Here is a 15,282-nt window from a genome sequence, read left to right as displayed (position 1 = left end):
TCATCGGAGAGTTCAAGCAGGAGAGTCGCACGGCCTGACCGACCTTTTAAAAGGAATACTCTGGCAATTGGGTGGAGAATAGACTAGACTTTTACTTTCAGAAGCCAAGGAGTGCAGTCTGGAGGCTATTATAGTATTTCAGACAGGAAAAATGAGGCTTGGTCTACAAGGAGATAGTGAGAAGTGGATCAATTTGGAATATACTTAAAAATAAATTGTAAATAAAAATAAATTGGCTAAGGAAATGAGAGGATTTAGTAATAACTTCTAGGCTTTTGACTTGAACTACTTAGTTGATGGTAATACATGTACTAAGAGGGGAAAGCCTGGGAAAGAACCAGTTTGTTTTTGGGGTGTGTGTGTGTAGGGGGGTGAGTAAGATATGGTAGGAATAGAATTGATTGCATTTTAGATTTGGTATATTCAACACACTTACTAGGTCTCCACATGGATGTTGGATGTACAAATTTGCCACTCAGGAGATAGGTCAGGACTATAGGTAACAAATGAGTCATTAACATATAAAAATAGTATTTAAAGCCATGAAACTGGATGAAATCTCTTAGGAAGAAAAGTATTGAGAAAAACAGAAGAGGTCTAGCATTGAACCCCCAAACTCTCCAATATTTGGAGATAGGGCAAAAGGGACTAAGAGAAACCAGAGAGGCAACAGAAAAAGTAGGTAAGAGTGGCCTGTCTTTGAAAATGAGGATGGAACTGTTTCAAGAGGTTGGAAATATTCAGCTTTTGCCGAAAGACTGAGGAAGATAAGGATAGAAAAATGATCACTGGATTTGCCAGCATGAAGGTCAGTAGTGACCTTGCTGAGAGCAGCCTTCAGAAAATGATGGGGAAGGAGGCTTGTCTAGAGTGGGTTAAGGAGATAAAGGCATGTGAGTAAGTAGTCAATAGAAAATTTTGCTGAGAATGAGGAGGAAGAGGGGCAGAAAATGCAGTTCCATTGGGTTATGAGAAGTCCTCTTTCCCAAAGGATGTCCTAGGGCATATTTAACTCCTGATGGGAATAAGTCAACAAGTGATATAAATGCAATGATGCAAGTCAGAGTACACTGCAGATGTCAAGTCCTTCCAAAGGCAAGAGGGGATGCAATGTAATCATGAATACAGGAAGAGGAGTCGATTTTTCAGTAGAAAGGATACTTCTTCCATTGTTAAAGAAGGATAAGAACATTCTTATTGAACTAGTTATATGCTAGTTCTAGAATTCATTGGGCAATGTTCCCCTGGAGCATGCATTCCAGTGAGGAAACAAACCCAAGCAAGTAAATAAACAAGAATATTTTATGTGATATAGGTGCTCTTTGGGAAATAGAACATGGTTATGTGATAGAGAGTTACCTGGGGGAACAACTGCTTCAGATAACAGTCAGAAAAGAGTAAAGGTGGAGCTGAGGCCTGAATGCCCAGGAGACAGTCACGATGGTCTGTAGGAAGAGCATTTCAACAGAGGGGTCACTTAGTGCAAAGGCTAAACAAATGTGAGTGTGTTCAAGGAATGGTAAGAAAGTCAGTGCGGCTGGAACAGAGGAAGTTGAGGGGAAGGATAGAGAATTTTAGAGAGAGGCAGAGGCCTGTAGTCAAGGATAAGGTGTATTAATTTTATTCTAACGTTATGGGAATCCCTTGACAGATTTGAAGCAACCAAGTAAAAGGATCTGACTCAGATGGAGGTAATGATTAGAAAACAAGGGAATTCCTGTTTGAGGATCTTGGCAAGAATGAAATTAATTAGTGCAGTAAATTTGAATCAGTTCATGTAAATAGACAAACTAAAGAAGCGGAGAAATACTCTGAAGAGGAGAGTTGCTTCCCATATACCTGCGTACAGCAGTGTGCCCCGTAGATACTTACTTCAGAATTTTCCAGAGTGCTGGTTAAACCTCAGCCTTCTGGGCCACATCCCAAACCTATGAATCTCTGGAGTGTGACATGGAACCTAGGAACCTGTATTTTAAAAAGGCCCCTCGAGAACTTCTGAAGCATGTTCAAGGGGAGGAACTAGCCAAAGAGCCAAGAAACAGTCCAGGCAGGGTACACAGTAGGTGCCAAAGTCAGGATAGGGGCGTGGGCAAAGCATAAACAAAGAACCATGGGAGGACAGTCAGGAAAGACAACGATGGTGCATGCATGAGAGGGAAAATGAGGAATCTGGAGGGACATGCTTTGGTGAGATCCAGTTACGAAGGGCTTGAAAGGCTGAAGACATTTGATTTTTTTTTTTTAATCACACAGGCAGTAGGAAACCCTTTTAGATTTCTTTTTAAAATAAATTCTCATGTTTTATTTGAGAATAATTCTTACATCATATTTAAAATTCTTAACATGTATGCTGCCTTGTAGCTAAAATTTTGTCATTTCTTGCTCCTCCATTTTTTCTCTTTTTTGAACACATTCTGCTGCTTACTTTTTCATGCTTACTTTTCCATGCAGATGGTGAGAACTTGAGCTGTTCAGAAAGAAGCCAGCAAGGCCTCTACAGTTAGAGACCAGGTCTGCTGCCACCACACCAGCAGCTGACAGTCAATCAGAGAACACATAGAAGGAACAAAGCTTCTGCAGGCTAAAATACACTAAACAGATCCCCTAATATTGAGTCTGATCTTGAAGAACTAGGCAGGAGTCAACCACTGCCTTCAGGGGCCCCAGGGACTCCCACTGTTGCCCATTGAAAGAGTCCTTGATGAGGGGGTAGGGGTCAATGAGGTTAAAAGCGATGACTTTATTTTTCCCTAACAAATCAGAGGGTTTTTTCCCCTCTAAACATAAAACCTTTTTAGATTTTTGAGAAAGGAAGAGGAATAATGAAAAATATTTGTAGTTTCAAAACTTTTGATTTTCCATTATTGGGAAGGTTAAAGACCAAGATCATAGGGACCTGCAAGAAAGGAGGTTGTTACACAGGTAATATAATACCCATGTTAGAATGATTGTTACAAACAACAGAGGCTCATTAGTCAACAGTTGGCAGGTAGGTAGACCTGGTCTCTCAGGTGTTTGGATTTAAGTGACCTAGAGGATGATACTGAGAGGGGATACTCTGGCACACTTGGAAGGGACGATGAATTGGCAGAGCTGGTGAAGAATTAACTTTGAATTTATAATAGTCTCTTTAAAATTTAGAAATAGCAATGCAAGGCTGGTGGGATCTATCTACCAGATCTATCCTCTGGTCTGCAACTGTGCCACACAGAGGTGTTGGAGGAAGTTGTGAATGTGCATTTAAAGGGAGTTAATGTGTAGGAGAGAGAGAGGGAGAGGGGGAGAGAGGGGGGAGGGGAGAGAGGGGGAGAGGGGGGGAGAGAGAGAGGGAGAGAGAAGATAATCGTTTGGGGAAATAGTCAATTAGGGGTCAGGAGAAAGTTAAATGTCAGGAAGCAGAACAAATAAGTTATAACAGAACCAAAGTATGTAGCTTTCCTTAACAAGCTGGAGGTGGTTAAGCTTAAATGCTGGCTGCATAAAAATAGGTCCATCAAGTAATCTTATTACTGGTAGTTAGTAGTAACAACTAATATCTCTCATTTGCGAATTTCATCAGCTATTCAGGGCAGCTCAGTAAGGTGGCAGAGCAGTTTATCTCTAGCTTCATTTCACGGATGAAGAAACTGAGGATCAAGGAGCTAAATGACTTGCCCAAAGTCACCCAGTCATTGAGGTCTGCATAGAGTTACCTTCTTAATAAACTAGGAATTCACTGTACCCTGGAGGTAATTAGGGGAAAGTTAGACCTATCTGGTCTCCAGGAGGTTCTAATCTTAACAAATTACAACATTTCTCTAAAATTAGTCCAATCTCGGGGTGGGGGCATTGGTTACAATAAACGTTAAATGAGACCTTCTGCAGCTATTACCATTATGGAAGGTAAATAAGACAAAGACAACTAGTTTTAATTCATGTCTCACATTTTCTAAGTAACTTCAGCAGTTTATCATTTAGGAGCTCTTTACAAAAATTACAAGTGTAAAAAAAGTTTTTAAAAAAATGTGAGCACGATGCCTGGGAAGCAGACATTCTTAGGGAAGGCAGCGGGAGGACGCGCTGCACGCGGCAGGAGCCAGTTCAGCAGATGTAAAAACTCCCGCGACTAGTGGAGCGTGGTGCAGACTTTGCACATATCAAGGGTAGCTTTTGGTTACGTGGCCATGCTTAGAGCTAGCAGAGGTCCCCGCCGAGAGCGTGGAGCACCTGCTGAGACTAGGGGCGGGGAGCCAGAGGGAACTGAGAGTGCACGCCACCAGCCTGACCAGGTAGATCACACAGCGCCCCTTTGTAGCGCAGTCTCCAGTTTTGGTGGTCCCAGCCCCTGGGGCCGCCAGTGAGTACCTTCAGGACCAAGAGATTGCGGGGGTCCCCCAAGGCGAGCCGGAGGAAGGCAAGACCCCCGCCTTCTCGCTTTTGATTCTGCTTTGCATCGTGGCACATAATAACGTCCCTGACCCAGAAAGACGCGTCCCTACCTCCGTGCTCCCCCTCCCAGCTCACCGAGGACCCTAGGCGTGAGGAGAGCCAAGAAAACCCAGAGCGGGCCCGCGGCGCCCATGCCACAGCGGCAGCTTCAGCGGTGGGATGCGTTCCGAGACCCGCGAGCCCCCGGCAGCTCCCGGAGAGTAGGGCTGAAACAGGAGGCAGCTGCAAGCAAGGGAAGGTGCCCTCTTAAATAGTGTCTGGCATCACGTGTTAGCTTTGCGCGCACACCTGCAGGCTGCCTGGGGGCGGGACGCCCACGCCGGTTGGGGTGGCCCTGAAAGTAAGGGGCGGGGCGGAGGGGCGGGTGAATGGTGGAATTCTGACACCCGGTCGTTAGCTAACACTCTAGTCATCAGTGCAGTGGCTTTCCAACTTTTTCACTGTGCAATTCAGGGCATCCACTTTTGCCTCTGGAGAAGAGGAACAAAAGTTTCACAAAATAGTCACTCTTACCAATCAAGAATGATGTTTCCTTTCCTTTCCTTGTTTTTTTTTTTTTAATTTTGGCTTGGACCCACTAAATTTATTTAAAAAGCTATTAATTCTAACCCTCGGTTGAAACAAGTTTATTTAGAAAGGAGATTTATGAACAGCGGCAACCTCTGCTACCATGTCCTTTTTAAAAAATCATTTTTTATTGGTATTCTATTACAGTTGTCCCAATTTTTCCCCCATCGCCCTCCTCTGTCCATCCCACCCCTCCCACAGTCAACCCCCACGCTGTTGTCCATGTCCGTGGGTCATTCATAGATGCTCTTTGTCTGGTCCCTTCCTCTTCTTCCCACCACTATCCCCCTCCCCACTCCCCCTGGTCACTTTCAGTCTGTTCCATGTTTCCATGCCTGTGGTTCTATTTTGTTCGTTAGTTTATTTTGTTCATTAGATTCCTCCTATAGGTGAGATCATATGGTATTTGTCTTTATTTTGAAATAATTTCTACAGAAAAGTGGCAAGAGTAGTACAAAGAATTGAATATGTGTGTGTCTATATATATATCTAGTTTCCAAATGTTAACATTTCAGTTTTTCTTTACCATTTTCTGTCTCTCTCTCACTTTGGATGGATGGGTAGATGATGATAGTTAGATAGATAGAATAAATATAGATAGATATAGTTTCATATATATAAATATAACATATAGATACATGCACATGTAATTATGTAATTATATAATTGTTACTTTGGAACTGTTTGAGATCATTTATAGGCATGACATCCCTCCTCTAAATACTTCAGTGTGTATTCTTTAAAAACAAGAACATTCTCTTGCACAACTACAAAACCAGAAAATTACTATTGACACAATACTATCATCTAAGCAACAGACTATACTCGAATTTCTCCAATCATCTCTATGATGTTTATTATAAGCAAATACACAAACACACTTTTTTCTAGTCTAGGATCATTCTAAGACCATACATTGCATTTGAATGTTATGTCTTTTTTTTCTCATTTAGTCTGAACAAAGTCTTCAGCTTTTTTTCTTTTTATTGCCTTTCATGGCCTTGACATTTTTGAAGAGTACACTTCAATTATTTTTGGTAGAATGACTTTAAATTCAGTTATCTATTGCACAGCAACAAATTAGCCTAAACTTACTGATTTAAATCAAGATTAAATATTTATTGTCTTGGCCTGGTGGCTCAGTTGGTTAAAGTGTGGGCCCGTGCACCAAAATATTGTGGGTTCAATTCCTGATCAGGGCACATACCTAGGTTGCAGGCCGATCCCCAGTCGGGGTGCATATGGGAGGCAACTGATTGATGTTTCCCTCTCTCCCTTTCTCTCTCTCTAAAGTCAAGAAACATATCCTCAGGCGAGGATTAAAAAATAATAAATACGTATTATCTCACACAGTTTCCGCGGGTCAGGAATTTGAGAGCAGCTTGGCAAGATGGTTCTGCCTTGGGATTTCTGATGAGGTTGCAATCAAGACATCAGCCAGAACGGCAGTCATTGGAAGACTTGCCTGGGACTGGAAGATCCTCATGTACGATGGCTCACTCACATGGATTTTGACTGAAGGCCTCATATCCTCACCACGTGGACCTCAGCATAGTATTATACTACAGGGTCTGGCAGAAGTAAGGCTTGCTAGAGTGTGGTTGGTAGGGTAATAATATGGGTGTAATAATTTATAGTCTTAATTTGAACATTTCACCTAAAAGGTCATATGGTGCACTTGAGTGTGATATTGTTACAGAATTACATGCTTACGATTTTTTAATAAAAGGTTTTGTAATAAAAGGGGGCAATATTTGTGCTGGACCTTGTATTTGAGTATTCTTGTGACACAGTGGCTCATTCTTGTTCTACTCCCATAACAAGAGAGTACAGCAGAAACCACAATGTGTTTATAATCTACCCTGAGAAGGTACAGTATGTTTTTCCATGATATCCTATTGGATGCTACGATGATTAATTTCATGTGCCAGATATATGGTAAAACATTCTGAGTCTTTCTATGAGGGTGCTTATGGATGAGATTACCATTTTTATAGTGGTAACTGACTTTTATTTCCATTATTCCCATTTTATTGAGATATAATTGACATAATATTGTATTGGTTTAAGGTATACGGCATAATAATTTATATATATATATTGTAAAATGATTACCACAATAAGGTTAGTTAACTACCATCACCTACGTAGTTACCTCTTTTTTCTTATAATCAGAACTTTTAAGATCTATCTTCTTAGTAACTTTCAAATATACACCACGGCATTGTTAACCATAGTCACCATGCTGTACATCACATGACCAGAACTTATTTAGCTTCTAACAGGAGGTTTGTGACTTTTGAACAGCTTGACCCATTTTCCCCACTCCGTGCCCCCCACCTCCGGAAACCACCAACCTGCTCTCTGTTTCTATGAGTTCGCTTTTGTTAGATTCCACATATAAATGAGATCGTATAGTATTCGTCTGTCCCTGTGTGACTTCTTTCCCTTAGCATAATGCCCTCAAGATTCATCTATGTTGTCACAAATGGCACATTTTCATTCTTTATAATTATTAAATAATAGTCCTCTGTGTGTGTCAAATTTCTTTTTTCTTTAATGTATTTTACTGACTATGCTATTACAGTTGTCCCAATTTTCCCCCTTTATTTCCCTCTGCCCTGCACACGCCCTCCCACCCATATTCTTCCCCCACCCTTAGTTCATGTCCATGGGTCATATATATAAGTTCTTCAGCTTCTGCATTTCCTATACTATTCTTAACCTCCCCCTGTCTATTTTCTACCTCCTGTTTATGCTGCTTATTCCCTGTGCCTTTTCTTCATTTTTCCCCCCTCCCCGCTGATAGCCCTCCATGTGATCTTCATTTCCATGATTCTGTTCCTGTTCTAATAGGTTGCTTAGTTTTTGTTTTATTTTATTTTTAGGTTTGGTTATTGATATTTGTGAGTGTGTTGTCATTTTACTGTTCTTATTTTTTTATCTTTTTTTAGATAAACCCCTTTAACAGTTCATATAATAAGGGCTTGGTGATGATGAACTCCTTTAACTTGACCTTATCTGGGAAGCACTTTATCAGCCCTTCCATTCTAAATGATAGTTTTGCTGGATAGAGTACTCTTGGATGTAGGTCCTTGACTTTCGTGTCTTTGAATATTTCTTTCCAGCCCCTTCTTGCCTGCAAGGTTTCTGTTGAGAAATCAGCTGATGGTCTTATGGGCACTCCTTTTTAGGTAACTGTCTCCTTTTCTCTTAATGCTTTTAAGATTTTCTCCTTATCTTTATTCTTGGGGAATGTAATTATGATGTGTCTTGGTGTGTGCTTTCTTGGGTCCAACTTCTTTGGGAATCTCTGAGCTTGCTGGACTTCCTGGAAGTCTATTTCCTTCACCAGAATAGGAAAGTTCTCCTTCATTATTTTTTTCAAATAAGTTTTCAATTTCTTGTTCTCCCTCTTCTCCTTCTGGAACCTCCCTGATTCAATTGTTAGAACATTTAAAGTTGTCCCAGGGGTTCCTAAGTCTCTTTTCGATTTTTTGTATTCTTGTTTCTTCATTTTGCTCTGGTTGAATGTTTATTTCTTCCTTCTCCTCCAAACCATTGGTTTGAATCCTTGTTTCCTTCCCATCACTGTTGGTTCCCTGTACATTTTCCTTTATTTCACTTTTCATAGTCTTTACTTTTTCTTCCACTTTGTGACCATACTCAACCATTTCTGTGAGCATTTTGATCACCAGTGTTTTAAACTCTGCATCTGATAGGTTGTCTATCTCTTCATTGCTTAGTTGTATTATTTCTGGAGCTTTGATCTGTTCTTTCATTTGGGCCATATTTTTTTTTGTCTTGGTGTCCCTGTTATGTAGTAAGGGATTGACCCTTAGGTATTCACCGGGGCAGGGCAACCCAGGTTGCTGTGTTGTGGTGCTGTATGTGGGAGGAGTCTGAGAGGGAACAATGCAGCTTGTTCATCTCTGGGGCAGCTTTCAGTAACTTCCTCTGCTACCCACAAGCAAATTGGGTTTGTGTACATTCTAGGACCCTGTGGGTCCCTCCAATAAGCTCACCTGTGAGGCTGGGAATTTCCCCCATTGTCAGAACCCCCATTAGTTTTTTCAGTCAGAGGTTTTGAGGCTTTATGTCCCATCACTGGAACCCTGGGTTGTGTGGTCTGTCTTGCTCTCCAGTTGTTCCTCCCAGTTTATTAGCATGCAAATATGGGATCGCCCGCTCCACCAGCCACCACCTTGCCCAGTTCTCCAGCTGAGGCCTTGCCATGAGTCCTCTCTGCCCAGTTTCTCATCTCCGCCCCTCCTACTGGTATGGATGAATGTTTCTTCTTTATCTCCTTGGTTGTTGGACTTCCATATCATTCAATTTTCTGGCAGTTCTAGTTGTTTTTTGTTTTTAAATTTGTTGTTATCCTTCTTTTTATTGTGCAAGGAGGCACAGTGTATCTATCTATGCCTCCATCTTGGTCAGAAGTCCTGTGTCATATTTTCTTTATTCATTTATCCATCTATTTCAGATAGTGATTTCCTTTCCATTGGATATATACCCACAAGTGGAGTTCCTGGGTCATATAGTAATTCTATTTTTAATTTTTTGAGGAATCACCATACTTTGCCTTCTTAATAAGTGACTTAATAAGTAAATTAGTGACTGCACCAATTTACCTTCTTACCCAAAGACTACAAGGATTCCCTTTTATCCACATCCTTTCCGATACTCATCTCTTGTCCTTTTGGTGATAGCTATTCTAACAGGTGTGAGGTGATATCTCACTGTAGTTTTGATTTACATTTCCCTGATGGTTAGTGATGTTGAGCACCTTTTGGAGTTTGCTGTGGAGAAGGTTTTTAGTTTGATGTAGTAACACTTATTTACTTTTGCTTATGTTGCATTACCAAGACCAATGTTAAGGAGCTTACACTCTATGTTTTCTGTTAGGAGTTTTAAGGTTTTAGGTCTTAGATTCAAGTCTTTAATCCACTTTGAGTTGATTTTTTTATATGGTGTAAGACAGGGAGCCAGTTTTATTTTTTTTCATGTGACTGTCAAGTTTGACCAACACCATTTATTAAAGAATCTATCTGTCCTCCATGGTGTATTTTCTTGGCTTCTTTGCCATAAATTAACTGACCATATATATGAGGTCCAGAAGGTATCCAGACATGTAATATGATGAATAGAGGCATTTATTGAAGAAGATATAGGACACAAGAAACACTGTACATAGGATAATGATGCCTCTGTCCACTTCAAAGTAGGCCCTTGGACCCTCACATAGTTGTCTCCATCCCATTAGCTGCCCTGTTGTATTTTCCTGAACCTCATCGATGGTCTGAAATCTCCTTTTTTTCAAAGGTGATTTTAGCTTTGGGAAAAGCCAGAAGTCACTGGACACCAAATCTGGGCTGTAGTGGGACTGAGTCATCTGGGTGATTCGATGTTTTGCCAAAAAACTCTTCATGATATGTGATGCATGTGTGGCCATGTTGTCATGATGAAGCTGCCAATCACCGTTTTGCCCATAGCTGTGGACTTCTGAATCATCCAAATAGTTTCTGTACAACAGTGTTCAAGCTTAACAAAAACGTTGATGCAGATTCATTGCCCTACTCTCTCAGTCATTTTGAACGTGATGGCCACACAGTACATGTGCTCACTCAATGCATTTACTGCCCCCACTGACTAGTACAGTGAAATCATCACTGTTAACACATGCACATTCTAGTCCACTCTGCTTGGCTGCCAGGTTACATTGATTTTGCACAAACCATTCACATTATTTTAACAATGGTTGGACTTTTTTCTGACAGACCTCAACTTCTGGATGCTCTATTCTTTCCTATTGATCTATGTTTCTGTTTTTATGCAAATACCATACTGTTTTGATTTTTTACAGTTTTGTAATATAGTTTGAAACAGGAAGTGTGAGGCCTTCAGCTCTGTTTCCTTTCTCAAGATTGGCCACTTGGAGTCTTTTGTGTTTCCATATAGTTTAAGATTGTTTTTTCTGTATATGTGAAAAAAGTCATTGGAATGTTGATATGGACCTGTAGATTACATTGTTTTGGGTTCTATGGGCATTACAACAATACTAATTCTGCCAATCTATGAGCACAGAATATCTTTCTATTTGTGTGTGTGTGTGTCTTCTTCAATTTCTTTCATCAATGTCTTATAGTTTCAGTGTACAGGCCTCTTACCTCCCTGTTTAAATTTATTTATAGGTATTCTATTCTTCTTCAATGCAATTGTAAATGGTATAGTTTTTTAATCTCTCTGATAGTTTGTTGTTAGTATACAAAAATGCAGCAGAATGTTTCATGTGCACTTGAGAAAAACATGTATTTGCTGCTGTTAGATGGAATGTTCTTTAAATGTGATTTATCCACTACAATTACAACATTAGAGTAATCTGAATTTAACCAAATATTTCTCTTTACCAGTGAGATTATACTTTCACATGTGTTCCTATCACTAATTTGCACCCTTTTACTTTAGCTTGAAGAAGTTCTTTAACATTGCTTATAAGACTGGTCTTGTGGTGATAAACCACTTCAGCTTTTGCCTGTCTGGGAAACTCTCTCCTTTAATTCTCAAAGACAACTTTGCTGTATAGAGCAGACTTGGTTGGCAGTTGTATTTTTCTTTCAGCACTTGAATATATCATGCCACTTCCTTCTGGCCAGTAGTTTCTGCTGAAAAATCTAATTTTCTTATGGGGTTTCCCTTATATGTAACACTTTGCTGCTTTCTTAATGTTTTTAAGAGTCTCTCCTTGTCTTTAATTTTGGCTTTTAAATTATAATGTAACCTTGTGTGGGTCTCTTTGGATTAATCTTTTTGGAACTCTCTTGAATTCTTGAATCTGATGTCTGTTACTTACCCCAGGTTAGGGAACTTTTCAACTATTATTTTTCTGAATAAACATTCTGTCCCTTTGTCTCTCTTTTTTCCTTCTAGAGTAATCTCCTATAATATGAATATTGATACAGTTGATAGTATCCTATATGTCCTTTATGTTATCTTTACAACTTTTTATTATTTTTAAAAATGAAGGAGAAATCAAGAACTTCCCAGACAACCAAAAGCTAAAGGAGTTTGTTACCACCAAACCAGTATTACAAGACATATTAAAGGGCCTTCTTCAAGAAGAAAAAAAGAAGCAGGAAGAGGAGGAGGAGGAAAAAGAACATAGTTAAAAGAATAAAATGGCAATAAATACATAACTGTCAATAATCACTTTAAATGTAAATGGCTTAAATGTTCCAATCAAAAGACATAAGGTTTCTGAATGGATAACATAATAAGACCCATATAATCCTGTCTACAAGAGACCCACCTCAGAACAAAAAACCCCCACACAGACTTAAAGTAAAGGGATGGAAAAAGATATTTAATGCAAATGGAAAGAAAAAAAGCTGAGGTAGCAATACTTATATCTGACAAAAATAGACATTAAAACAAAATCTAAGAGTCAAAGAAGAACATGATATAATGATAAAGGGGGCAATCCAACAAGAGGCTATAACCCTTGTAAACGTTTATGCACCCAACATAGGGGCACCCAAATATGTAAAAATTTTGATGAACATAAAAAGGAGAGATCGACATAATACAGTCATGGTATGGGATTTTAACACCCCGTTCATATCAATGGATAAATATTCCAGACAGAAAAGTGACAAGGCAATGACACACTAGATCAGATGTATTTAATTTATATCTTCAGACTATTTCACTCCAAGCAGCAGAATACACATTCTTTTCAAATGCACATGGGACATTTTCTAGGCTAGACCATATGTTAAGACACAAAACAAGTCTCAACAAGTTTAAGAAGATTGAAATCATACCAACTGTCTTTTCTGACCATAATGGGATAATACTAGAAATAAATCACAAGAAAAAAATTGAAAACACAGAAAGACATGGAGGCTGAATAACATGTTACGAAACAGTGAGTGGGTTAACAATGATATCAAGGAAGAAAGGAAAAGATACTTCAAAACAAATGAAAATTAGAACACAACAACAAAATTTATGGGACACAGCAAAAGCAGTCCTTACAGGGAAATCCATAGCATTATAGAGCTACCTTAAGAAACCAGAAAAATCTCAAATAAACAATCTAAATTTGTACTTGAACTGGAAAGAAACGACAAACAAAGATCAAAGTGAATAGAGGAAAGAAATAATCAAGTTCAGAGTAAAAATAAATAAAAGAGTCTAAAAACACAATACATGTTTTGTGTTGAAACAATCAATGAAAGCAAGAGTGGGTTCTTTGAAAATATAAACAAAATTGATAAAGCTTTAACCAGACTCATTAAAAAAAGAAAAAAAGATGGAGGACCCAAATAAATAAAATTAGAAATGAAATGTGAGAAGTAACAGCAGACACCAAAGAAATATAAAAGATTGTAAGAAAATATTACAAACAATTATCTACTAACAAATTGTACGATCTAGAAGAAATGGGTAAATTCCTAGAAACATTCGAGCTTCCAAAACTGAATCAGAAAGAATCAGAAATCTGAATACGCAGATTACAGCTAGTGAAATTGAAGCAGTGATCAAAATTTTTCCAACAAATGTAAGTAATGGACTAGAAGGCCCCACAGGTGAATTTTACCAAATATTCAAAGAACTAACACCTATATTTCTCAAACTATTCCAAAAAATTCAAGAGGAGGGAAGACTCCCAAACTTTTTTATTCTTTTTTTAAATTATTTTTCAATTACAGTTGTCCCCAGTCCTACCCCCATTACTCTTCTCTGCCCTACCCACCCCCACCTCCCAGATTCAATCCTTCTCCACCGCCCATTGTCTTTGTCCATGGATCCTTTATACATGTTCCTTAATGACCCTTCCCCTCCTTTCCCCTGTTATCTCCCTCCACCATCCCCTCTGGTTATTGTCAGTTTGTTCCTTATTTACATTTCTTTGGTTATATTTTGCTAGCTTGCTTGTTTTGTTGATTCGTTTCCACTTATAGGTGAGATCATATGGTATTTGTCTTTTACCGCCTGGCTCATTTCACTTAGCATAATGCTCTCCAGTTCCATTCATGTTGTTGCGATTGCTTCTTTCTTTCTAATGCATAGTATCCCATCGTGTAAATGTACCACAGTTTTTTTGATCCACTCATTTACTGATGGGCACTTAGGCTGTTTCCACCACCTGGCTACTGTAAATGGCACTGCTGTGAACATTGGGGTGCATAGGTTCTTTTGAATTGGTGTTTCAGGATTCTTAGGGTATAATCCCAGCAGTGGAATTGCCAGGTCAAAAGGCAATTCCATTTTTAGTTTTTTGAGGAAATTCCATTCTGTTTTCCACAGTGGCTGCACCAGTCTGCATTCCTACCAACACTGTACTAGGATTCACTTTTCTCCACAACCTCGCTAGCACTTGTTGTTTGTCGGTTTGTTTATGATAGCCATTTTTAGGGGTGTGAAGTGGTATCTCATTGGACTTTAATTTGCATCTCTTATGGCTAGTGATGCTGAGCATTTTTTCAAACTATTTTTTATGAAGCCAGCATTATCCTAATCCCAAAAACAGATAAAGACAGTACAATGAAAGAAAATTATAGACCAATATCCCAAGTGAACATAAATGCTAAAATATTCAAAAATACATTAGCAAACCATATCTAGCAATACATTAAAAAGATCATACACCATGATCAAATGGGATTTATTCCAGGTACAAAAGTTACAATATCTGCAAATCAATGTGATAAAACACATAAACAAAATGAAGAATAGAAACCACATGATCCTATTAATAAATGCAGAAAAAGCATTTGATAAAATTCAGAACCTAGTTATTATAAAAAGTCTCAGCAAAGTGAGAATAGAGGTAACATACCTCAGCACAATTAAGGTCATATATGACAAACCCACAGCCAACATTATACTCAATGGGAAAAAAGTAAAAGCATTTCCCTTAAGATCAAGAACAACACAGGCATGTCCACTTTACCACTCTTATTTAACATAGTCCTGGAAGTCTTAGCCACAACAATAAGAAAATAAAAAGAAAAAAAACACATTAAAATTGGAAAGGAAGAAATAAAAACTGCCATTATTTGCAGATGATATGATATTAAAAATAAAACCCCTAAAGATTCCTTCAAACAACTACTAGAACAGATAAATGAATTCAGTAAAGTAGCAGGATATGAAATAAATATCCAGAAATCTGTTGCATTTTATACACTAATAATTAACTTTCAGAAAGGAAAACTAAAAAAAAAATCTCATTTATATTTGCATCAAAAAACCCTAAAAATCTATACCTAGGAATAAATT

The 15,282-nt window shown here is 38.7% G+C and overlaps 1 protein-coding gene across 8 annotated transcripts in view; it reads right to left on the bottom strand.

Annotated features, from left to right (window-relative positions):
* LOC112318208 (complement receptor type 2) overlaps positions 1 to 4,647 on the bottom strand; it is a 153,309-nt gene extending 148,662 nt beyond the window's left edge. For 4 of the 8 annotated variants that reach the window (XM_053914640.2, XM_045185935.3, XM_045185971.3 and 1 more), the window contains exon 1: positions 4,504 to 4,647. In XM_053914640.2, coding sequence (XP_053770615.1) covers positions 4,504 to 4,561 — 58 coding nt within the window. In that variant the 5' untranslated portion in view covers positions 4,562 to 4,647. Of the gene's footprint in view, positions 1 to 4,478 lie in introns of all 8 variants that reach the window. The other 4 variants (XM_045186096.3, XM_045186216.3, XM_053914638.2 and 1 more) reach the window with 4 other exon arrangements.
* Between the last annotated feature and the right edge of the window lie 10,635 nt (positions 4,648 to 15,282).

The sequence above is a fragment of the Desmodus rotundus genome, chromosome 12 (assembly GCF_022682495.2).
Source record: "Desmodus rotundus isolate HL8 chromosome 12, HLdesRot8A.1, whole genome shotgun sequence".
In the NCBI taxonomy this organism is placed as follows: domain Eukaryota; kingdom Metazoa; phylum Chordata; class Mammalia; order Chiroptera; family Phyllostomidae; genus Desmodus; species Desmodus rotundus.
This window is presented reverse-complemented; position numbering and strand designations above follow the sequence as displayed.